The following is a 26,294-nucleotide window of genomic DNA, read 5'->3' on the forward strand; positions in this document are numbered from 1 at the left end:
TAAATATTGTAAATAGGGAGTCAGTTGTAGCTGATTTGTAGGAATGTGATAGGTAATATATTCCAGTTATTTAATAAAGGGGGCAGGACAATAATATAAACCACAACTCAGTAGTACTTGTCAGCTTTTCATAAATAACCTCTTATTTTGTTCAGAAAAAAATTGTTTATGATGACACCCTTATAATGGTCGCTTTGATAATAAAAGTGAACAAGGTCAAAACAAATATATGCTGCTTCTAGTTATTAGCTCCATTCATTATTTTTAGCGCTGATAATAATAAATACTGTATTTAATTACTACAGAGAGAGAGAGAAAAAAAAAAAAACGACTCGTGTTGGGAGAAGCTGTTCATTCTTTTTGTTCTACAGAATTTATTGTGGCGTAGAAGATTCACACCATCATTCTTTAATTCTGGTGCCCCCGGATCAAAATTTTCTGTAATATTATTATTAGTACCACTACAAAACTTGAGCGTCTCTTTTCCTGTGCCTGTTAAAGAATGCACTTTCTCTAGAGTAACAGCATAATCATAACTCCGTCCCCGATCCATCGAACCCCGCCTTCCGCCTCCCTAGCAAATCAGCTGGCTGGTCTTCACAAGTGCAAGCGCGCCTGCTCCTTCGTGGATAACACGTGTCTCCTTCTCCCCCACGTCGCTCTCTCTTTCTCACCAGACACAGCGGCAAAGCAATGGCGTCAGACGGAGGTAGTTGTGCTTTGATTTCTCCCTGCGCCTTTTCCCCCAGATCACATCAGTATCTTGCCTTGTCCACGCAGGACGGCAGGCTCCGGCTCTGGGACACACTAAGCAACACTTTGTATCAGGAATACGTGCCTTCAGCCCATTTGAGTGCCACTTGTACCTGCTTAGCTTGGGGACCGTGCAGGACAATCAAGGTAAAGTAATGTGATGATCATGTAACTCGTCGGGCCTAGTCATCAAATATGTTTAAAATTGGTCTGTGGATGAATTTAACAGTTTGCTGTACTGCGATCGGAACACTGGATTACTTGGTTAGCGATTTATCATGTAAACGGGCGGACATTTCAGTTTTTCTGTACAGAATTTGGCGTAAACGATAGTTTCACACGCTGCGTGGAACCCACATGGTAGCAGCCCCATGTGATGGCAGCTCCCCATGCTGTTGACTAAAACAGCACAAGGCTGTCGATCTTATCTAAATCCAGATAAAACACACCTGAAATACAAACCTCAAATTAAACCAGGTCGATCATCAATTTGAATGTAGATATGGTCTGTTGTGAATTGTTAGTGATTTTTGTACTATTTTGTAATAACTCACGAACATGATGTTAAGCAGTGTTTGTCTGTATCTCGGGCGCTAGCGCATCATTGTTGGAAAAAAAGTAGCAAATCCTGAATTTTTTTGGAGCAGAATTGCTACTGTGGTTTAAGTGTTTACTGGCTACGTTTTGAGCGCAAGCTGGAACCAGCTACCCAACCTGCTGTATTTGTAAACTTGGCCCTGGCCACACTACAGAACAGTTTTCGAGAACAGTACTCGAACCCGTTCTGATTAATCCAGCTCAAGCGTTCACGCTGAAGTACCGTTTCATGATTAGTCGGGCGTAATGGGTGTACACACTATTAAAATAGTTCGATTACAGTTCCCAGCAGCGCAATGAACAGTGGAAATTAATACGACAGTATCCCACCATGCACTGTGTTTTATTTTAACAGAGGTCTATATTGCTAAAAAAAAAATAAACTATGTAAATACGAACACATACAAGTAGGGCATGAAGTTTTCGGGTTTCATTTTTTAATCAGGTGACATCCCTTTTAAACAAATTTAGCTGATTCTGTTTCATAATTAAACTCAGAGGAAGCTGTTAATTACAGAACAATCTTTTGCTTCTACAGTCACATCTTGCCTAAACCTAATTCTGGTTCTCAATTTTATATCAAACAGAGCTGACAAATGACGTGATTTGTTAATCTCCGATCCTACTTTTAACTCGCATTTCATTTTTGCAGTCGCCTAATTTAACGTTGTGCTTTTGCTGTTTAAACCACTAGTTAACAGTCCGGACAGCAAGTACTTAAGGCGCCTGTTCTGAGTATTTTAAGATATTAGAGGATACACAAGAAATGTAGTTTGGTATTACAGCGTCCACATTTCTGATGAACCGCACTACCTGAAGCGATCTAAATAGAACTGGAAACTACCCCCAGAGGTGGTCTCGAGCAGGGCATTAAACGCTGCGTAGTGTGGACGCAAACCATATTTAGCAATTTTAAGCTGGTTTAAAGGCATAGCGTGGACAGGAGCTGAAGTTGTGTACATATCTGCTATTAAACGTGTACATACCGTAACTACTGCTTTTGTTTGAGAAGTATTAGTAAAAATCGGCCCATCTTTCCACTTATGTACAGTCTATGGCTTGTTTATGCAGTGTATCTAGTTGGCATTAACAGTGCAATTTTGTTGCACCTAGCGTCTACTGTATGTTAAGTTGCCCTTCATCCCGCCCACCCCACGCCCCATGCTTAATAGAAAAGCTAAACAAAACGCACTAGTTCTGTGTATTAATTATACATGGTTTTTAGCCTGTACCTCCCTGTCTCCCCTTAAATGCAGGTGGAAATATGTAGCATGACACAGGGTTAAGGACCAGGATTGTTTTCCCTTTTTGTATTATAAATTACATTTGTGGCTATAAAGGCTTTTGAAGTATATAGTATTGCTTTTATTGATACTTACTGCACACTGTCAGGAAGTAGGTATTAGGTAATCACTACTGGCAGAACCATGACAATGTGTTGATCAAACTTCCATATGTTAGGGTTCTAGTCTAATATTGGCCTGTTCCTGGAATGCCTTCACTTTCCAATCACACTGATTTCATGGGACCAGCAGGTGCATACAACTCAAATCAGATAGTCACTTTGCTCTCATACCCTTTTTCATTGAAATTAAATTACATTAAAGTTTGCAACTCCTTTATTGTAGACTTTAGTCTTTTTGAAGGAAATATGTCCAGTTACAAGTTGAAATAATTTTTTTTTTTTTTTAATTTCTTGCCGTTTCTTCACAATAAACAGTGGCCATCGCCACATTTGCATAAAGTAATGACTCAAGGTTTACTTTTTGTAGTTGAACAAGCAAACGAAAACTGAAATTTAATTTGAAACACTTCAAATAAAACAAAAGTGGAAATGACGTTTGTAAAAGGGGGGGACGGGGGACTCGCTGTTTTGGTTTATTACATTCCGCATAATAAAGTTGCAACAAAAAATATATAATCAGTCTATATAAAAATTGCTCCACAACATTTGCAGGAAGTTGGGCACTGTTTAAGTGAGGCATTTCAGAATGACGTGCTTGCTTTCTGTCCCATGAGATTCTTGCTCGCTCTAAATTCTGATGAGGCGGTAAGTAAGTGCAACGTATTTTTATAATTTGTAGTGAATACGAACAACTGATTTTTTTGTGTCCGAATACGTGTAAAAAAAAAAGTATTCATTTGAGTGTTCAGATATGTCAGCACTATCGTATTTGCTATTCAGCCATCTAAACATTTCTCATTCCAGAATTAATTAGTTGCTGCCAAAACTAAATGTTTGCAAATATTATTTAAGAGTACTTGTTTTTGTAATAAAAAATACTTTTGCTTTTCTGGATATTTTATTTGTATTTAAGGAAGTTGAACTTTTAAGCACTTTTTAAATTTTCCAGTGAACTTTTTTAAATAAACCCCAACTTCTTAGTTGTGCTGATAGTTTGGCTTTCACTTTGCAGATGGTGATCCTTTAACAGGTTTGTTTTTGTTTTGTCTGTTAGTTTGCCACATTGTAAACATCTGCCTTACTATTTACTTTTTTTTTTTAATTTAGTCGTTGACAGTTATTTTATTTTCTCCCAATTTGAAATGGCCAAGTATTATTTATTTATGCTCGGCTCACCGCTACCACCCCTGAGCTGACTCTGGAGCGGTGAAGATGAACACACGCTGTCCTTTGAAGCGTGTGCCGACCGCACATAGTCCAGACTTGAACCGGCGACATCCAGGCCACAGGGTGCATCCTGCACTCACACAGAGCGCCTTTACTGGATGCGCCACTTGGGAGCCCCCTTACTATTTACTTTATCTCTGATAGTAATAAACTCCCCGATAAGCTCCAGCAGCCTGGACCAGACTGTCCCGTTTAGAAGCGCTTCCTCCCTGTCATTTCTTACCATCCTGAAGCATTGACACTCAGACTGGATATTCGTTAACCCTTTCCCTGCCTTGTGTCTCTCAGGACGGCCCTCAGCGGAAGAAACGGAAGTCGGAGGGTGCTCCGCACAGTGACCAGCTGGACCTGCTGGCACTGGGCACTGCAGCAGGCACTGTCCTCTTGTACAGCACAGTTAAGGGACAGCTACATAGCAAGCTGGTAAGAGCTCCGGGCACTGTCCTTACCCTCCAAGGGCAGGGGAGTAGGAGGCACTGTCCTGCAACTGAGAGGGGAGCGGATTGGATGGGTGGGATGAGAGGGGAGTAGAAAGTAGGAAGCACTGTCCTGGCACTGAGGGGAGCAGATTGGATGGGTGGGATGAGAGGGGAGTAGAAAGTAGGAAGCACTGCCCTGGCACTGAGGGGAGTAGGAAGCACTGTCCTGGCACTGCGGGGAGCGGATTGGATGGGTAGGATGAGAGGGGAGTAGGGAGGGGCTGTCCTGGCACCTAGAGGGGAATAGGGAGTAGGAGACATTGTCCTGGCACTGAGAGGGGAGCGGAGCGGATGGGATGGAATGAGGATAGGGGAGAAGGGAGTAGGATGCACTGTCCTGGCACTGAGGGGAGTGGACGGGACGAGAGAGGAGTAGGGACCAGGTTCCGGGGGTCCACCAGTAAGGTCATTAACACAAAAGCACAGGGCACAGTGATGGTGATGGGGTATTTTAATTTGTATTTTGCAGATGGACCAGTTCATTGCTTTATTTTCAAGTTGCCTGAAGGTGTCACTTTATTAGAAGACATAGTTGCTAGCAGACCCTGTTAACTTTATTTAATTGAATTTCTTTTTTTCCCATCAGGATGGTGGTCACGACAGTAAAGTGAACTGTGTCCGGTGGCACCCGGAGAACAACTGTCTATACAGCTGCTCTGACGACTCTCACATAGTGGAGTGGGACCTACAGACTGGCAAAGTGAAATGGTGAGTATTAACCATAGCTAGTGAAGGAGTCAAGAAAGAGCAGCGTGGCTACATTATGTTGGCTACATTAAGAAATGACCCGAGCAGTTTATGAAAATTCTCCCTTTTTTTGGAGCATTTTACAGTACCAGAATCTGATCTTGATTGTACTACTTGTTTTGTGGTGATAACCACAGATGGTTGGTTCAGTCAAGGTTAAATCCACAATGATGTAAAATGCTCTAAACGTAGCTGTGTCCCACCAGCTGGTAGATAGTGGGCAGTGTTGGGGAGTAGTGCAATTGGAAATCATGCTAGAAAATGGCATCAGAGGAGGGAACAAGTTGGTTTGAGAGCTGGATCCTTTTGATATTTTGAGCTCCAGCTTGATGCCCAAAAAGTCTTTGTAAAATGTAAATGGTGTCTGAATTGATTAACTGTAACTAGTTACCATTACAAGTAATATGTTGCTGTGACAGATACAATTTTAAAAGGAAAGTCCTCAACCTAAACAACAAATGGCAGGGATCCACATTGCTCTCACACTGCTTTTGGGTGCAGTGCCCAAGGCTTTCCAGTTCGATCACTTGCAAACTAGCAGACCTGGGTGCATTGACTCTGAAGTATCCTGACCGCTGTGCTCTGGTTCCTGTCTGCGCTGTAGCAAGTGGAAGGCAGACAAGTGTGCGGTGAGCTGCCTGTGCCTCAGTCCTGATGGGAAGATGCTGCTGTCCGCTGGGCAGACCATCAAGATGTGGGACCTGGAGACCAAGGAGGTGTATCGGGTGAGTACCTCCCCACTGACACCCCACCCCACATCACTACTCCCTTCCTATCTATCCAGGATGTCACAGCTCCACACAGTCTCGCAGAGCACTTCAGCAACCACACTTCTCCCTCTATTTCACAATACGATCGTTCATTTAGTGGACTGAAAACTGTGTCGTCCTTAGGCCAATGTTTCATGAAAAAAACAGAAATTGGTTCTTATTCAAACCATTAACAGTGGTGACGTAGAATGTGCAATGTCTCTGACTGCACTGAAATTCTGGAAACTGATACTTCTGATGCAGAGGAACACTACTTGAGGTGAGACTGCAAATGGAGGGTGATTCTTGGGTGTACTTTGAGTACATGCCACTGGGAGGAGTAGTTGCTTGTGAGGGTGGTGCATCTGTTCAACATAGCCATGACCAAAAAAAAGAACAAAATAAATATTTGTGAAATGGTTTCCGTAGGCTGCATCACCTCCCACAGGCCAGTGGTGAGCAGAGCTGTGTCACGGGAAAATTGGTAGATATTCTGTATGAATTTTTGAATTGAGAGTGTTTGTTGGAAAGCCATTTTGGCATTTGTCATCTTATCTAGCTAGGTGCAAAGTAAATTAATGTTTTTAATCTTATCTTCAGGAGATCGATCGCACCGTTCAAATTTTTTTTCATTCTTTAAAAAATTGCTGTATTTGAATATTTAATAGCATTTGTCCGCACCCCGTTCATATGTCACTTCAATTGTCCGAGGATTCAGTTCTCGGTATGAACAGCAGAAGGATTCTGTAAACTGTGTTCTCCTGAGGCAGCTACTTTGGGAATCCCAGCAAACATATTTTGCCGCACTGAAACAAAAGACTGTAATTCAAAAGAACGACTTGCAGCAGTGAATCATTAAAAAAAAAAAAAAACACGTCTGTTTGTACGTATTGTGAAATGTAAGACAGGTTTTGAGAGGAATGGTAGTTCCTCGCGCCAAGTCAACTGCCAGAGAGACTCTATACAGCAAGGATAGTTTACGTGTTTTCAGGGTATTGGCACAGCAAAAGTAAATTGGCCAAAAGCACAATTTTTAATTTGTAGATCCCAACACTCAAGTGAAATGTAGAAAGGTAAAAGTGAGTACTTATCGTACAATAAGAGAAATAAATTGCCAAAGTAAGGTGAAATTTTTTAAAATTGTTTTTGTAGATTTTTGCAGATCCCAGGCACATTTATCCACGCGTATGTATATTACAGGACACCTGAGTTTAATGACAATTATTTTGTGTTTTCTAATCTAGTATGCCTCCTTCTCTCCCTTTCTCAGCGGTTCACAGGTCATGCCACGGCAGTGTCCACACTCTGCTTCACCACCATGAGACCCCCGACCCACGATACGGAGGGGCTCTACTTCCTGTCAGGAGCTGCACACGACCGCCTGCTCAGTGTCTGGTAAGGACCAGCCCAGCCATGAGCAGCAGGCTCATACTACCTGTGGGCGGCCAGCCTGGTACAGCGGAGGGTTTTGTAATGCTCACTTTTAAATAAGTGACACTGCTTTTTAAGAAGAGAGCAGGAGTTGTAACTCCGCCCTAGTGATAAAGCCTGTATAGTCCATGAGCTAAATCTTAATAGTTTAAGCTGCAATGTCTGGTGGGGGTTGAGCTATAGGCAGCTTCCATCCATGGCATTTCCAATGTGTTTGTTAACCCTTTCTTTTTGTGTCTGTCACTGGACGTATTGCTTTCAGTGGCAGCTCAAACAGGCGCATTTCAAAAATCAGGAGGGTTTTTACTGTGCTGTGTAGCCCAACGACAAAAAACAAGTACCCAAAACAAAACTAAGACGAAACCCAAATAAACTTCTGCAGACAAAACAACTTCTGAGTGAGTTTAACATTAAATGCATGAAACAAAAGTTTTCTTCCTTTTTTTTTGTGATCAAATGTTTTTTTATTGCAAGTACACAGAACAACACACATACAACAAAAAACATGAACACATGAACTCTTCATTTTTACTATTTTCACCCGCTCCCCCCCTCCCTCCCACAACCCCCCCACAAGAACCTCAGGGAGCCAAGTCAAACCCAGTTTAACAGAGGTGTGATAAGAACTGCCATAGTTTCCCAGGCCTGAACCGTTACCTCCATGGCACAGTGAATCCAAGCGGTAGAAAGTTCTAAGCAAATATCAAGGGAAGTTAGAATCCATTGGAGCCAGGGAAGGGAGAGCAGAGGCTGCCAGTGCACAGCTACCATCTTCTTTGCTGCAGTGAGGCCAGCTAGCCAGATACATTTCTGCTGTGGTGTTAAGTCAAGAGATGAATTGTTATTCAGTGGGAGTGAGACGATGCACCAAGGTCACGATACGATATGTGTCACGATACACAAGCCACAATACTAATCGCGATACTAATGGAAAAACTAATTTGTACTTCACGGACTTGAAAATAATTACATTTTCAATTCTAACACACAGATTCAGTTCAAAATAAATTATATTTATTTCCCACAAAATAGTAAAACACTAGTTTGAATTTAAAGACAAAGCAGTATGTCAGAGTTCCTAGGATATCGATTTTAGCTGAATTAACCAAATCTCCTTACCACAGAGAGAGGGAAAAAAAAACACTAAGCAATGTGTTTAACTATTAAACGTACAGACTTTGTGTGTTTCTTTAGAAAAATCTAAATATGAAGTTTTTCAGCATTAAGTTAATACAATTAATTTAGATTATATGAAATAAAATACTCTCACAAAAGGAGACAAATATATAGCATTTGCATACAAAAACTAGTAACTTTGGTAGAATTAGCCATATCAGCAAGTTTCTTTTTCCTGATTCCTCTCTGTCCACAACAAACAAGGCAGGCTGTCTCCGCCTCCTCTACACTCCCATTGGCCAGAATCACCACTGTCTCAACTCCCATTGGCCATGTAGAGTTTCTGCAGCCTGTTCTGATGCCTGTCGTACAGTGTCAGTATTCCTTGCTTGTTAGCAATGGAATGCAGAAAAAACACTTATTTGGGTGGTGGTGTTATTATTGTTTTTAAAGTAGTATAACTTTTTATTAAGTAATTCTCATGTTTTTGTCTGTTGTAAGCTACTCATTTCAAGTGTGTATCATAATACATAAAGGTGTATTGTGTTGTGAAGTATCGCGATGCATCAATACATGATGAATCGTCTCATTCAATAAGAGAACCAAGAGCAAGGGATTACCTTTCCAAATATAGTGGAAAAAGTTGATACCGGATCACAAAATATAACTACAACCGGACACACCCAAACCATATTCAAAAAGGTGCCCAGGGCTCCCTGGGGGCAAAGCAAGCTCACAGGACTAGGGGCGGGCTTCGTTTGAAAGCGTCTGAAAGGGGTCAAGTATGTCCTAATGAAAATGAAAATCAGTTGGTGGTTAGAGTTGTGATTATTCCAAGTAGTTTCCCAACTAATCTCCATATAAGGAAGCTAGATCGCTACTCCAGATAGTGTTAACTGCTAAAGATTTCTACAAAGTTTTTAAAAGGTAAAGCTGTAGCAAAGAAACCAGCCCCTTTGCTTTGCCTCCCGTGTCAAACATATTGTGAAGTGGATGAATGATAATGCAGTCCCCCAGGGGACCCCATAGGCACGCATTGCTGAACGAAGGCAAAGGTAAAAAATAATAAAAGGAAGGACCTGGCAGATTATGCAGCACTTGTAAATCTTGGAATGTGTGAAGATAACCAGAATCGCAAATGTCAGCAAGAGTGTGTATTGTGTATTGAGTGTGTATTTCTCTCCAGTTTGGGGAAAGAGAAGGGAAAACCACCAGATAAGAGCGCTAAGTTAAGAAACATAAGTGAGTGAGAGCCATTTTAGTTGGAGTTTTGTGTGTCTTTGAGGCCAAAATGTAATCTACAATGCCTGAGAGGAATGTTTGAGTAAAGCAAAAGTCTTTTGTAGTCTGTATGGAGATTCCAATTTTTCTTCTAGAAATTGCCATGAGACAGGAGCATTGGGGTCAAACCAGACAGTAAGTGGACACAATACAAATGATCAGAAGTACAATTTCAAATTTTCAGATAGATCTCCTGAATTTTTTCTGCTGTAGAGTGGAACATTTAATATGTAGACTTCTTTCTCTCCATAAAAATCTAGATGTTAGTGTGCAATTTGTCTCGGTACCCGGGAGGGGGAGAAAGAGGGAGCATGGAGCTTAAAAAAATTAATATGGGGAAGAATATTCATTTTAATTAGAGAGGCAGGCTTGAAACGAATTAGGAATATGTTAGTGTTAATTACTTACCTAGTTTATAGTTTAGTAACTTTAATCTGCGCATTTTGGAGTTAAACCCCCCCACCCTAAAAAAATAACGTTAAACTATTCCACATTGCTTCAACAGTCTGGGAACTGCAGTTAGTTCAGGCCGCCTCGCTGTCTGTGTTGTGATTGCTGGTTCAGGCTGTATCTCATGCTCTTGTTTTTGTTGATGTCTCTCTCCCTGTCTGTGGTGTTCTCTGGTTCACACTGTGGGCAGTGTTCACAAAGTATTTACTGGCATGCTTAAGAAAACTAAACATTGATTTTGCAAAGCTTCTTATAGCAGTGACTTAAATTTTACAAAAATAGGATGCAAACTCACTGTAGCGGTTAAGGCTTTTGACATATTTCTCCCTGTCTGTGCAGTGGTGTGTGGTGTTCTCTTGCTCAGACTGTGTCTCACTGCCCAGCTCGCTGTCTCTCTTTCCTTAGGCAGGTGCGGTCGGACGGGAAGGATAAGAATGCCGTGCTGTCCTTCACCCTGACAGATGAACCCATCTATGTGGACCTGGCTGTGTCCCAGAGCAAAGATGAGGTGAGGCGGGAGGGTGATGGGCTTGAGACACTGGGCTATTGCTCTTCCAGTAGGGTCCCTTTTAAATACGTCTGGGTCTGGAAGCATGTGCCACTGCTGTGTACATTTGTATTTTTGTAATAATCTTATCTGTTGAATATTTATTCAGGAAGTTGTAACCTAAACTGCACCTGCAGATGAACTCAGAATAAAAAGGGTTACCACTAAAAGCGGGGTGAGAGCTCCTGCTAATGGCTCCTCTCTCTCTCTCTCTCTCTCTCTCTCTCTCAGGCGGTGAAGTTGGTGGTGGTGTGCAAGGATGGCCAGATGCACCTCTATGAGCATGTCCTCAATGGGTGAGTGCTTTGTGTTTCTCGTTTTGGATTTAAGACTTGTTTCTAAAGCTCAGCGAGTGGATTTATGTTCTAACAATGATCTTATGACAATAAAAGGTTTGATTACACACCGGCGATGCAATATCTTTTTTTACAATGCAAGTGTTGTGCTCTACTCTCCTGCCCCCCCCTCTCACTGTCTTTCCTACCAATCACTGCCACCTCCTGCACAGTGCAGGCTCTCGCTCTGCCTCTTTCTCTCTCTCCCCTCTCTCCTCGGTCACTAATAAACCCCTCTCCCTCTCTCTGACTGTGTCTCTCTCCTCGGTCACTAATAAACCCCTCTCCCTCTCTCTGACTGTGTCTCTCTGTCACTAAGAAACCCCTCTCCCTCTCTCGTGACCTGTGTGCGCCTTTCTCCTCAGTCACTAAGAAACCCCTCTCCCTCTCTCGTGACCTGTGTGCGCCTTTCTCCTCGGTCACTAAGAAACCCCTCTCCCTCTCTCATGACCTGTGTGCGCCTTTCTCCTCAGTCACTAAGAAACCCCTCTCCCTCTCTCGTGACCTGTGTGCGCCTTTCTCCTCGGTCACTAAGAAACCCCTCTCCCTCTTTCATGACCTGTGTGCGCCTTTCTCCTCGGTCACTAAGAAACCCCTCTCTGACTGTGCGTCTCTACCCTCTCTCCTTAGTCGCTGTAAGAAGCCCCTCTCCCCCTCGTGCTCGGTGCAGGTTGCCTCTCCTGGTTCAGTTGGTGACGGTTTGCCTCGGCCAGTCCCTATCCTGGCTGCCGCCCTGACTATGGACAAACAGGCCCTCCTCCTGGCCTATGGGAGCGGCTTGCAGCCTGTTATCGAACGCACTGTGAGTACTCTGATCGCTAAACTGTAGCTTTTGATTTTTAATGTATTACTGTTCGTTTAAGAAGTTGACAGTAATTCTGAGTGGTTCTTGAGTATTATTATGTAACTATTCAAATGTGCTTTCTTTGTTAAGGTGATTTTATTCAGAGTCTGTTGTATAACATTAATTTGACTGATCTAGCCTTCATCATATGTCTATGGCAAGTAATATTTGAACCACTCAATGATTGCAAACTTAATAAAAAGATGAGTTAGCAATAAAAACAAATCTGCAAATCTAGTGGATATATGTCAGTACTACTGGTAGAGAAGTGTTAATCTGGTTTAAAAAAAATATAGGCATCGGACTATTTCAATTTCTTAAACCTGAAGACGTTAATATCTCGAATGCTTGGTGTGAACGTATATGGTTCTTAGTAAAATGTCTATTCAGCAGAGGACTGTTGATTTGAATGGCTTTCTCCGGAACGGAAATAAGACTCCTATTGCACAGCGGTTTCATCCATTCCAATGTTAAAAAAAAAGCAGCCAAGAAAGGTTGGGTACCCTAAATTTTTTTTTTTTTTTAGTAGTAGGCAATTTTGTGGTGTGTGTTTTTTTTTTTTTTTTAAAACATTTTTTATCAATTCTCCCAATTTAGAATAGCCATTTATTTTTAGGCTTGGCATGCCGCTACCACCCCCGCGCTGACTCGGGAGCGGCGAAGACAAATACACGCTGTCCTCTGAAGCGTGTGTCGTCGGAGGCTTTTTTTTTTTTTCTTCATGCTGCTGACCCACCATGCAGCCACCTCTCGGAGCCTTTACTGGTTGCGCCACTCGGGAGCCTCTAACTGGCAGTTTGTGTGTTCAACTCTTGTTTAATTATTGGCTGTCACAATTGAGGAGAGGTCCAGGGTTGTATGGGTGTTAAAGGCAAGATTATTGAGACAGCTGTGTGCCTAACTGTCCCTGGACTGGACCGTTTGGTTGCTGGCGTGCTGAGTCTGTGGCGGGTCTGTCATGGTGTGTTTCTTATTTTTCAGACTCTGAATGCTGGCGAGACTCATGTGTGTTTGGTGAGGGATATCCAGGCCTCGCTGACATTCCGCACCGAGACCACTTTCACCAAGGTAACTCAGCTCCCCCACCCAGCCAAGGGCACTGAATCCTTCATCGAAATTTAAATTACCTGATGACTCTTGTGCTAAATGTTTCAGAACACCCCGGTGTCAAAAGATACATAAAAACATACATGGTCTCTTCACCAAACCATATATATCACACAACACTGGCCAAACATACCAGGGTCAGTTACCCGTCAATCAATTGCAGTTTTGTATGTGTTATGGTCAATGGAGAACGGAAAAGACAAAAATATCGACAGAAGTCATATTTTCTCCAAACTTTTTTTTTTTTTTTTTTTTTTTTTTTAAATAAGCTCCTAATAGTTCTCCCCTACCACCTGTAAAGGTATTCTTGTGTTTTTAGTTTTCTGACTATTGCACTGCAAACGTGCAGGTATAAGGGATGCGTCAATCGGTCTAGTTACTCTGGTGTTACAGGGGTCTCGCGTTCTGGTGTATTAAAAAGGAGTAGAACAGGCTCTGAAGGCAGTGTTCATGCTGTATTACACGATACCGGAGCGGTGTGCTGTGGTTTGTGTGACCTCTGTAGGGTTTCTTTTACCCAAGCACCCCCTTCACTCCTGCAGGTGAAGACACCCACAGTTAAAGCTGATGCCAAGCTCCTGGTGCCAGGACTTCCTGGGCACAGTGCACCCATCAAATCTACGCCCCTGGAAATAAAGAGGAAACCAGGTTCTGACACCAAAGAAGTACGTACCATGATTGATTTATTTGTTTATTTTTTTAAACTTTACCAAAGCAGTGTGTATTGATGTTTCTTTCCCACCATAAGCCCACATTAACCCTTTGCAGTCCATTTATTCAGCATTTGTCAGGTGCGTCATGCCCAATTTATTTTCACACATGCTGTTTATTTTACATGCACTGTTTAAAATTTTTTTTTTTGCAGAGTAGAACAGGTTTAAAAGGCATTGAATCGCAAAAAGACACTCAGTATTGTATCTTCAGCCAAGCCCCACCCCTTGTTCGCTGTATTTCACATACCTCATATAGACGTGCATACTGATAAATCCTCTCCAGAGTACTTGTTTTATCACCTCAATAATGCGATCCAAGTCATTTATTTTACTACTATAACATCTCAAAAAGCTGTCCAAATGTCTGTCGTATTGTTTGAGCGCTGCATACAGAAGCAGCAATCTCCTTTGTCTGTTATCTCTGTAGTGCATGGGGCTATGGCTTCATTCGGCCATTGAAAAAAAAACGACTAGAGACCTGTGCTTCATGTCTTTTTGATGTCGGACAGGGTCCGGCATCGGACTGGAAAGGGAAAATTGTAATGTTGGACCTGGTCTGACACAGGAAAGCAAAGGGTTAATTGAATAATGCAAGAAAGCTAAACTGCATTGAGAATTACATAGGCCGTCCTTATTCTCTAAAACAGCAAGCGTATTCCCAAAATCCAAGAATTGTAGTTCTTTTAACCAAGCTGTGTGTTAAGGGGGTAAATGCGTTAGGTGGCCGCTAGTGTCACCTTCTCTTCCCCCACCTGTTCTAACCCTGTGGCTCCTTCTCTCTGTGCAGATGTCCATCGAGGAGCGCCTCGGTGTGATTGATTTATCCCCGACAGAAGGACGCAAGGAGGTCCACAAGGGGGGTCTCCCTCTCCAGACAGACAGCTTTGCAGTGCTGCTGGTCCAGGGCTTGGAGAGCAGTGACAGCAACATCCTCAACGTGAGTCTCTCAGAACAGCTGCGATACTTCATTAACAGTCATGTATACCGCAGAACCAAAGATTAGTGTTTACCAAGAGATACAATCGAGAGTATCTGGGATCATCTTAACGGAGGCGTAAGAACTAAACGAAAGAAAGTTTATCTGAAACTGCTAACCTATATTGAAATTTATTTTAAAATACATTGAAAATTTAAACAGTGGTCTTGCTGACTGGACTGTGTACACTTATCTTGAGTGTACATCTGACTTAAATAAAGGGTTTATACAGACGAAGGGCAAACATATTAGTTGTATTCAGTACATCCAATTAAAATGGTGATGTAAAGAGAGACGAAAAAACATGCCAATTAATGACACACAAAACAGGGCTTGCAAGACTTAATACTGCTGCGACAAGTGTTCTGCTTGAATGCGTTCGGTGGCAATTCATATAACAATGTTATAAATGACTATCAGAGGTATCATGCAAAGGTAACTGCATAATATACTACACACATTCTACTGTACAGAGTTGTCCTTTGAGGGGAGCTCATCCGCTCAGGGAGGCAGGGGAGGAAACTGTACAATATCTGTAAATTTATCACTAGTGTTTTGTGGACTGATCTGTGCCTAACCTAAGTCTGTGTTTCTTTATCACAGAAAGTGTTTCAGACGAGAAAGGAGGTGTTGATAAAGAAGACTGTTGCCAGGTTACCAATCCCTGCTGTGCTGCCCTTGGTGCAGGAGGTAAGCTCTGCCTCATCCAGCTCTACATGTAGAATGTTGTACAGTGCTGTAGTGTGCAAGAGATGGACCTGAAAACTGAGGATCGGTCAGGTCATGGTGACATTTGGCTGGTAAGAACAGCTGCGTGCATTCGCCAAACACACACATGTTTGCTTCAAAATAATTTGTAAAATATGTACTTAGCACTGGAATTGTGATATTTTTTTTATTAATGTTGGTTTTAAATATTTTTTTTCTTCCATTTTAGCTCACAAAGAGAATGCAAGGCCATCCATATAGGTGAGTTTTTGTACTTTTGATTATTAGTGTTCCCCATTTATAATGCTGCATTGAAGAGACTGCTATTTAAATCCCATCTGTGCTACTGGAGTAGAATTTGGGGGCTTATTAGTATTATTGTGTGTGTATGTAGGCTGTCAGGCGATTTAAAAAAATAATAAAAAATTATCTTGCGATTTTAAAACATTTTAGTCTTAGTAAATTGTGGTTTTAATCACATATTTGATACAATTTCTGCATCCATCTCATTCAAGTTTACTTTATTGCTGATGCTATTCTTATTTTAAAGTAGTTCTTGTTACATAAGGCCTTACATGGTCTTAGACCTTATCGTCAAGATCTGCTAAGCGCATAGGTCCCTGGTCGTTCTGTTACCCCTTCTCCACTGACACACCCGACCCGTGAGGGTGAGGGTTTGGTATGGTATGGGTACTGGTGGTTCTCCACTGGCTATTTGTTGAGCTGAGCAAGAACTCAACTGTGAAACTCTGGCCTGACGAGACACCTGAATCTGGCGCCAAGCCGGGCCAGGGACGAGGTGCGAGGTTAAGGATTTTCGTCATTAAATTGCATCAGTCAGTGCACACCAGAAAAACAAACAACAAACATGCTGGGCAGCGGGTGTGATGACAGAAAAGTACAGCCTTGGGACGCTGAGGAAGTGCAGGCTCTGGTTTCTCTGTGGGCAGGTAGAAGTGCTCAGAAAGATCTGAAGGTGTCAGAAATGAGAAAGTTTATGCCCGAATTTCTGATGATTTGAAGCAAATGGATCTAAACCACGGGTACGGTACCCTTAACTAACACCCTCAAAAACACAAAATTCTACCAAATTTCTTATCCTTGACCTTTATTATGTTAATGTAAAGAGAAATGCAGAAAATAAAAATTCTAAACTTATTTTCAAAAATAGTGAAACAAAATGCTGTACAGCTTCTGTACCATACATACAACTACGGTCGTCAGCTTTTTTTTTTTTTTTTAAACGGGATATCTTTGGGAAATCATATTTTTTGTTTTTCACCTTCAACAAAACTAATTGTACTTAATAAAGTAGATATATAAAGTAAAATGTGGATTATAAAGAAATTCCTAAATATTTACAAAATATAGCAATACAAGATACAGCTGCACCATTGGTCTATTGATTCTTTATTGCTTTTATTGAAGAGCTGAAATCACTCCATATCCAGTGTCCAATCAACTTTCTCACTAATTAGGTGATTAAGTGCATATACTTCAGTCAGCCACTCAAGTGTGTCATGGTTAAAGATGAATGATTAGTGATTTTAAAAAGAAACCAAAAACATTTTGTCAATGTCCATTTATATACTTTTTTTTCGAAAATAAATGCGTTAAGTTTCTTTTAATAGACGGCGTGTGTGTGTTATATTATCATACTTGACTTGGTTCATAGGTTTGCAGTGATGCTGAATTTCTAAGTGTACGGTTTCATATGTTGTGTTTGTGCTTTGCTCCACAATGCAGTTGCATGACTAGCTTTCAGTGCTAATGCCGACTGCACTCCCTGCGTTGCATGCACTTGAGTGTATTAATGGTGCCACGGAATGAATTACGGTGTGCTAAGAGGGGCAAGACAGAGGAGTGCGGTTTAACGCGAGTTAAGTCAGTCTCCAAAGAAATGAATGCGTTTAATTGTAGAAGTTAACTGTGATTGACAGCCCGTATTACTCACTTGCGTACTCCAGGTTTAGCAGTGCTGTGCCTCTGATATTGATGCGGTCCCTGTCTCTCTCTCTCTCTGTTTCTCATATATAGCGGGGTGTTGATGGTCCGATGGCTGAAGGCTGTCTTCACATTCCATGCCTCCTATCTATCAACGGTGAGTCTGCCGTCTCTTTCCTCCTTCTGCATTAGTCTGACTCCTTTGAGTTCAGCAAGGTTCATAGCAATGTGTTCTCTACTGAAAAGCATTAAAAAGTGTGTCTAGTTGGCTGCCACAAAGGCCTTTTCAATCATTGGTGGGAGACTAAAGGTAAGAGTGTAGGTCTTGCCTTCAGCACCTCCTGTGAGCTTTCACTGTAATGAAGAAAAAGCTCAAACTGTATCTTATTAAACTCTCAGTGAGACCAGGTTTGGGTCAAACTGCTATGCAATCCAGCTGGAAACTGTATTGTGCAGTTTGAAGTAGGGGGATATCTGGTTTGTATGCACATACTCTGGTGTGTGTGTGTGGTTTGTGTGGCCCACTTTTCTAACTTAATGCAACTTCAAAACATCCTGAGCTGTTTCACTCACAAGGCAATACAACTATAGTTGAAAAGGGAGGAAGCGAGAATAAAGGAGTAAGCATATTGTCTTTTGAAGTTTAAACTGTGGGAAAAGGAATGTTTTTAGCCAAAGTTGTCATGTACACTAGAAACATCCTTGCCATTTGACTGCTTCACTAAAATGAGCTTAGTCTATGAAATCTAGCTAATTTTTAAACTGTCCAGTTTCTTGAATGGTGTTTATCCAACATACTGAAGTTACACTGCTTGTCGTTGCACATGCTCTGGTGTGTGCTGTTTTGTCACCGTGCTTGCCGTTGCAGTTGCCGAGCCTGATGTCCCAGCTGGGAGTGCTGTATCACATGATAGAGAGCAGAGTCAAGATGTTTCACAAGCTGTCCCGGCTCCACGGGAAGCTCTACCTGCTCATCACACAGGTGAGGCTCCGATAACACCAGCATTATGTTTTTAAACTGTACAGAAACGATTAAACGATTGCCAAGGCGTTGTCAAGATTGGGGGAAAAATACTATTCCGTTTATACAGAGTATAGAGCATTTGGAAAAAACATACGCAATGTTGAGCATAATGTTAAGTGCACACTGACTGCTCCTCTCTTCCATCAAACATTCTGCAAATCTTCCAGCCACTTGCACAAGCAAACTAAGAACACACTTAAAGTAAAATACTATATTGGCAATAAAACAGCTCTACATTTAGAAAACATATATATATATATATATAGGTGTATTCAAAAGTTCACATACCCCAATGGAAATTATTTCTATAAATTTCTCAAACAAACCAAGAATTTTAGGAAAAATCTTTTGTAGCAAAAGTTTTGCTTTTGTGGATGAGGAAGAAAGTGACAAGAAATAGATAGTCTACAATAATTTATTAAAGTAATTATTTTGCAAAAGTATTCATACCTTCTGATACTATGATAGTATGGTCTTTGAGGTGCTAGAAATTTCAATATGATAATGCAGAACCTAATTCTAGAAAATGCTGGATTGTAGGTGAACATTCTTTTTGTATAGAAGGGTTAGGCATAGGTTGACTGCTGTCATTACCAGTAAGTCAATATGGGAAAAAGTTAAGAGCTATCTGAAGACCTTAGACAAGAAAATTATTTCTTGTCTTGAAGCTGGAGGAGGATACAAGAAGATTTTCAATCATCTGAGTGTCCCAATTTCAACTGTTGTTTCTATTCAAGAAGTACAAGACTCATGGTACTGTAATAACACTCTCTCGGTCTGGAAGAAAAAAGGTTCTTTCACCAAGAAAAAGTAGAATTGTGAGGAAGGTTAATAACAATCTGGGATTGACTGCCAAAGATATTCAGAGTGAATTGGCTGCAGTCGGGACTGGGGTTTCCATTTCAATCACGGGGCGAGTATTGCACGGTGAAGGTCTCAAAAAGCCACTCTTAGGAAGTTTCCAAACAGCATCTGAATTATGGATATGAGTTCTGGTCAAAGGTTTTGTGGAGTGATGAAACAAATCGAGGTGTTTGGTCACGCTGATAGTCGTTCCGTTTCTAGAAAGTCTGGTTAGGCATACAAAGAAAACTATGCCTGTAAAACAAAGATGACCTGTCAAGCATGTAGGTGTTAATATCCTTCTATGGGACTATTTTTTCCTGTAACGGCACAGGAAGTTAAGTTCCAATACATTGTAAAATGGATTCCATAGCATAAAAAGATACTGGCCAATCATCTGAAACCTTCGGCTACAAAACATGGATTAACCCTTTATGGCCCTATGTTGGACCAGGTCCAACATTACAATTTTCCCTTTCCAGTCCAATGTTGGACCCTGTCCGACATCAAAAAGACGTAAAGCACAGGTCTCCAGCCGAATGAAACCAAAAAAAAGTTTCTCATAGCCCCATGTGTTAGAGATAACACAGACATAACAAAGGAGGTAGCTGCTTCTGCATCCATGGCTCAGAATATCAGACATTTGCAGAGCTTTTTGAGATGTTATAGTAATAAAATAATGACTTGCATCGCATTATTGAGGAGTTTGGTGATAAAACGAGTGATCAGGAGAGGATTTATCAATATGCACGACTATAAAGAGGTATGTAAAAAATGCACCAAACAAGGGGTGTGGTTTGGCTGTAGATACAGTACTGAGTTTTTTTATTTTTTGCGATTCAGTGCCTTTTAAACCTGTTTTACTCTGGGGGAAATTTTTAACCCGCGCATGTGAAAATAAATTGGACCTGACAAGCGCTGAATAAATGGACAGCAAAGGGTTAAAGCACATCTGGACGTTCCAATACAGCAACGATCACAAATCGCATCAAATTTGACACGTATCAAAATCTACTTCAGAGTGGTTAAAGAAGAATAAAATCAAGGTTTTGGAATGGCCTAGTCAAAGTTCCGATCAAAATCCGATTTGAGGATCTTTGGTATGAGTTGAAGGCTGTGCCCAAGAGAAGTCTTTGGAATGTGAATGAACTGGAACAGTTTTGCATTGAAGAATGGTTAAAGAATCATGTCAAAAGCTCATTGACAAATATCCGAATCATTTAAAAGGTTATTTTTGCTAAAGGTGCCTCAACTAGCTATTTTCATTTTAATTTTCCTTGTCGGGTATGCATCATTTTGAATTAGCATTTTTGGAGTTTTGCCAAAAAAGAATTTTCTGAAATACAAATTGTAGACATCTAGGCCCATTTGTTGTAATTTTTTACCCCTCATACACAAAAGCAAAACTTGCTACAAAAGATATTTCCTGTGATTTTTTAGTTTGAGAAATTTATAGAAATTATGATTTTCCGTTGGGGTAATTCAACTTTTGACTAACTGTGTGTGTATGTATGTACAGTGCCTATAGAACGTCTACACCCCCTTGAACTTTTTTCATTTTGTTGACAGTGCCTCAGTTTCATACATTTAAATGAGGATTTTGTCCACTTATCTACACACTATACTCCACGCTGTTAAGGGGAAAATAGTTTTTATTGAGAAATTATATATTAAAAATATAAAACTGAAAGTCTCCACCCCCCTGAGTTAATACTTGGTGGAAGCACTTTTGGCAGCAATTACAGCAGTGAGTTTGTTGGGATAGGTCTCTAGATTTAGCAATATTTGACCATGATTTAACAATATTTGACAATATTTGGACAGCAATCTTCAAGTCATGCCACAAATTTTCGATTGGATTTAGGTCGGGGCTCTGACTGGGCCACTCAAGGACATTTTCCTTTTTGTTCCTTAGCCACTCCAGTGTAGCATTGGCAGTGGGTTTTGGGTCGTTGTCATGCTGAAAGGTGAACTTTCGTCCCAGTTTCAGCTTTCATGCAGAGGACAGCAGGTTTTCCTCAAGGACTTCTCTGTACTTTTGCTACATTCATTTTCGCTTCTATCCTGACAAGTGCCCCTGTCCCTGCCGACGAGAAATGGGATGGTGTTCTTTGGGTGATGCGCTGTGTTGCGTTTGCGCCAAACATAACACTTTGCATTTAGGCCAGAAAGTTCCATTTTAGTTTTGTCAGACCAACTTTTTGCCACATGGCTCAGAATCTCCTGAGGTGTTTTTTTTTTTTTTTTTTAATTTTTTTGCATATTTAAACGGGATTCAAGGTGTGTTTTCTTGAGTAATGGCTTCTTTCTTGCCACCGTACCATACAGGCCAGATTTGTGGAGTACTTGGGATATTGTTGTCACATGCACACTTTGACCAGTCTTGGCCGTAAAAGCCTGTAGTTCTTGCAATGTTGGTATTGGCGTCTTGGTAGCCTCTCTGACCAGTCTCCTTGCTCGTTCATCCAGTTTGGAGGGATGTGTACTTTCTCTCCTTGCCACCTTTCATCATATTTGTTATTCCACACTCTGAATTATAAAGATCCTGCCCCCAGATTATTGAAGGCTATATCTTGGGAACCTGCTGCCAGATTTTGAGGAAGCGGAGATTCTGTTTTGCAGGGTGTTCAATTTCTGAGAGTCTTGGTATTTTTTCTTTTGTTTTCTGACCCGTCTGCTCTCAAGCCCTCTCCTTTCCTCCTCTCCCCTCGCAGATTGCAGCTATTGACAAGTCACAGAGTGTCGCAGAATTGGACCAGACAGCCAAACTCGTCTATGAGGAAGGTGAGGGTTGGGTTGTTTGTTTCTGATGCCAAAACTGACCTGAAAACATTTGTCAATTTCTGATCGGCATGACAATTTCATTCTGCAGATTCTTCAGAAGAGGAAGAGGAGGGATCAGGAGATGAGATGTTGGCTGAGGAGGAAGACTCTGATGTAAGTTGACCCCTTGAAGATCTTGCTGTGATTCTTGATAAGGTTGTACATCGCTGTATATTTAAATTTACCAGTAATGTCAAATATGAAAGTAACTGCTTAAATAAAAACAATTGTTGGGGGCTGAGATTTATTTTTTTTTAATTGTGGATGGTAAAAAGGTTGTCCAAGGTGAATGTGGATGTGTGTTCTTCCTTTTAGCACTGGGAGGAAGAGGAGGTAAAGGAAGTTTCGGGATGGTCAAAGAAAGAGGAAGGGGATGGGGAGGAGCACAGTGACGAGGAGATGAACATAGAAAATAAACTCAATGGAGATTCAGACCTGGAACCAGACAACGAGAGCGAGGAGGAATGAGGAAATACATATATATAACTTTTTTTGTTTTGTTTTATTTTCAAAGTTTTATACAAAATAAAAATGAAATCAATGTGCCAGTTTTGCTGGTGCTCCTGCCCAAGACTGCCTTTGGGGGGCGCTGTTCTGATAAGTGGAGCAGAGGATGGGCTGCTTTACCTGGGGAGAGGAACCCCTGTGTTCTCTGGAGACTAAAGACTAGCGCTCCCCGCACCCCCAATGTGAGAAGGCAAGGAGCTGAAAGGGATCAGAGGATCAACTCCATTCATCCAGACTTCTTTAATCTTTTTTTTCTACATAGCCAGCCCTATGTAAATCTTGACTATTTGTTTGTACAGCACAATGTTTGTATAATGTAGGTTTTAGTGCTGTTCTGGCAGAGAAACAAAGACTTCAGAATTAAACACAGAAAAAAAAGATTCTGTAAACCGAATTTCCACGGAGTGTGTGTGTTGATTTATTCAGTCATGTATTTTAAAAAGACTTTGTATAGTGCCAAAGAGGCCACCACTCCTAAATCAATACTAGTCAGCATGTACAGGGATAACACTGAACAAGGAGGTAAGCTTGCGATGGGAAATTAATTACGATCTAACCTGCAGTTTAACTAAGCACTGTACCGGTACTTGCCCATTTGATATATAATGGAGTAATTCCCAAGAGGATGTTTGCTTTATAAAGTAAAAAACTTTTCTTACGTTTGCCAAGATGTGCATTGTCCCTTTTATAAATTATAACAACTCATACAAATCTGAATTTGCAACGACGCAAACACTTTCAATTATATAGTAAAAGATCTGAAAGTTATTTAAAATCAGCACAATAGAATATTAATAAATATCAAAATGAAATACGACTGAGCTGGATTGCAACCTTAACCTAATGTGTACACCTCCTCTGTGTGGTGAAGATGCTTATTCTGACGAAGGAACCATCTGTGTGCATCCACTGCCTCTGCTCCCTGTATTACACCTTAACCACCCTCCCCAGAAACAGTAAAAGTGACAGAAGGTGTAGATGACGATGTACACGAACGTCTTAAACTTCCGTTCTGGGCACGTTTTGTAGTTAATCTTGCAGTGGCTGAGGCTTGAGGGGGAATCGCTGTCTTTGTGGCAGGAAAGTGATTTTAAGCATGCAGCCCTGATATTGTGTAACTGGTGCTTTACTGTCCTGGAGTTGTACTGTCTTTTGTGCCAATAGTGTAATTAAAGTGTATGTCCACTAGGCGGTGTTAGGAAATCCCCCTGAAATTAGTATTTTCACTGTGTATGAGAATTTACAAATGAGAGTTGGCCTTTTAGCCCATCTATGTGTCTCTGGTTCAAAGTAGCTGACTTTTTTTTTTTTTTTTTTTTTTTTTTTTTTTTTTTTTTTTGTGGTGGGGGCACAAGAAATTAAATTTTTTGTCTTGATAGATCCCTATGCTTCAGCACCAACACGACTATGTAACCCAATCCATACCCTCACCACTGTGAAGTGTCTCCTTGCCTCTGTACTAAGTCTTCATTTCCAGTTGTGTCCTATGGTTCTTGTGTTTGTGTTGCACTTGAAGTATTGGTTAACTTCTGTTCTCACAGCCAAAGCCACAGTCTTGAATCAGTATTACCTTGTATCCACAACACTTGCATCCTGCTGGCCTACCATTACGCATTGTTTCCACAAACCTTTCAATTCCATGCTGCACCATTGTGTATGAGCATCTAGCCTCTATTGGTATCTGATACGGGCACAGGGTGAGTGTCGTGAAACAAGCTACCCTAGAAGCAGCACCGAAGCCTGGTTATGAATAAAGCTGAACTGCAAGGCTAAGTGACAGTTGTTAGCTTTAGCAGTTAACAGTGACCAAATGAATACAGAGCAATGTCAAATCAGAGAAACTTTTTAAATCCAGTTTTAACATCATTCACAATTTATGTCCTTTCTCTTCTCACAGTAAATAGGAAACTGAAACCTTAAGATTTCTTTTTTTTACACACAAAATGGGCTTAAGTCCAATTCAGGGCAACTGTAAAGGGTATTGGTGAGCAGGAGGGAAACAGTTTAAAAACTAAACAAGGGGGGTACTGTACTTGGACTGATCCAGCAGAATGTCTAATAAAACTGACAAGCTCACAAAAAATGCAATATGAATGTGACAGGATTGATTATCACATGCTGTACAGTTGTGGGCTTGCCTGATGGAGACCAACGTAAAGGTAGAAGTTTGCGATACCACGTCTAATGTCTCTGAATGGGAAGCTGCCACAGGAATCCATTTAGAAAGCCTATTTCCTACAAGAGTACTCTGCATTCATTCATCCCGGGTCAGCCAGGGAAATGATTTGTCATTGTGGAAACCTGTTGTCATGGTAGCAAGTAGCAACAGCACTGTCGCCCCTGCCCCCCAGTTCTGTGTGGGCCCCTTTCTTAGCAGATAGTTAATCATGAGAGATGCGTTGATGCAGCCAAGGAGCTGACAGCTGAGTTACAGGTACGTTGCTGTTTCTTTGTTAACTCTGTTTGAAAGTAGAACATTTATGCAACTAAATTGGAAGCCCCTTTGGAACGGGCACGTTTGCTTACAAAAGAGTCAACGCTGGAAATTCCAGCAATTCCAACACGGGCTCTTCTGGGTCTGAGCTGGTGGTTTGTTGGTTTTCAATTGGGCTACATTAACAGCTTACCTGTTAATGCAGCGTGGACAGCATTTTGTGGAACAGTGAGATGAATTGCTGATCCTGTCCCCCTCCCAAGATTGTCAAATTTGCAAATGATTGGGGTTAGTTGGGTTAGTAGTGGACTCTGAATCCATAGCCCAGCTAATTCAAAGAGATTTTGACCTTCTCTATAACTGGGCAAACTTGTGGCAAATTAATTTAAATGTTAAGAAATGTAAAGTATAGCATATTGGGTGTAAAAATCAATGTTATAAGTACAAAATGAACAGGATGGAAATGGGGGTTATAGTGGAGTCATTGAAAGTAACTCACCAATGTGGTAAGACAATTAAAAAGGCCAATAGAATGTTAGGCTATAATGCGATAAAGCATGGAATACAAGTACAGAGAGGTTATGCTAAGATTATACAATGCTCTAGTTCCCTACAAAAAAAGTTGCATTCTCAAGAAGGTACAGAGAAGGGCAACTAGGCTAATCCCAGGAGTTCATGACATGAGCTATGAGGACAGGTTAAAATAATTCAATCTCTTCAGCCAAAGAATAAGGGAAAAAGGGCACTTGATTGAACTCTTTAAAATCATGAATGGTCTAGATAAAGTTAACTCAAGACCCTACTTCACATTCAGCACAGGCAGAAGAACAACAGGGTATAAGTGGATGCTGAGTGAAAGTAAGTTTAGAACAGAAGGTAGGAAGCACTTTTTTTACACAGTTATAAATGCATGGAATAGCCTAGCAGGTGAAATAGAAGGCTCTCAATGAGAACATTTAAAAAACACTAGATTCAGTGCTTTTAATTGAGTCCCACCTCGTAGGGGAAAATGGTGTGCAAACAAGAGAAGAGCCTTGATGGGCCGAATGGCCTTTTCTCATTCTCAAACTTTTCTTTTGTTCCTGTCTTCCCCCACCTCCTCTCCCTTACCCTGGAAGCTAATCCCACCCCCTCCACAACCCAGCTCCCCCAATCAGCTTCTTAACATTTTCTTAATATTAAGTTGCTAAGCAGCAATGTTTGATCTCCCTACCTTCAAGATACACCTACTGTTTGTTTACCCTGCCGGCCAGG

The 26,294-nt window shown here is 41.2% G+C and overlaps 1 protein-coding gene across 1 annotated transcript; it reads left to right on the top strand.

Annotated features, from left to right (window-relative positions):
• Positions 1-654: 654 nt before the first annotated feature.
• On the top strand, positions 655-23,000 carry wdr43 (WD repeat domain 43). Its single transcript, XM_041253166.1, has 18 exons — positions 655-900; positions 4,271-4,405; positions 5,048-5,169; positions 5,813-5,933; positions 7,228-7,352; positions 10,641-10,743; positions 11,014-11,078; positions 11,748-11,919; positions 12,943-13,029; positions 13,611-13,733; positions 14,569-14,718; positions 15,361-15,447; positions 15,695-15,726; positions 17,503-17,566; positions 18,278-18,391; positions 21,991-22,060; positions 22,149-22,213; positions 22,415-23,000. Exons 1-18 carry the CDS (start codon positions 694-696, stop codon positions 22,565-22,567), a joined length of 1,995 nt encoding a protein of 664 aa, XP_041109100.1. The 5' UTR covers positions 655-693; the 3' UTR covers positions 22,568-23,000.
• The last annotated feature ends 3,294 nt before the right edge of the window (positions 23,001-26,294 follow it).

Source organism: Polyodon spathula, chromosome 6 (assembly GCF_017654505.1).
Source record: "Polyodon spathula isolate WHYD16114869_AA chromosome 6, ASM1765450v1, whole genome shotgun sequence".
Lineage (NCBI taxonomy): Eukaryota > Metazoa > Chordata > Actinopteri > Acipenseriformes > Polyodontidae > Polyodon > Polyodon spathula.

Bases quoted from the DNA above. Each gene is read 5' to 3' on its own strand.
- wdr43 (XM_041253166.1), top strand. From the start codon at position 694: ATGGCGTCAGACGGAGGTAGTTGTGCTTTGATTTCTCCCTGCGCCTTT. The intron at 901-4,270 runs GTAAAGTAATGT...TGTGTCTCTCAG, and splicing joins GACCGTGCAGGACAATCAAG to GACGGCCCTCAGCGGAAGAA. The intron at 13,734-14,568 runs GTACGTACCATG...CTCTCTGTGCAG, and splicing joins CAGGTTCTGACACCAAAGAA to ATGTCCATCGAGGAGCGCCT.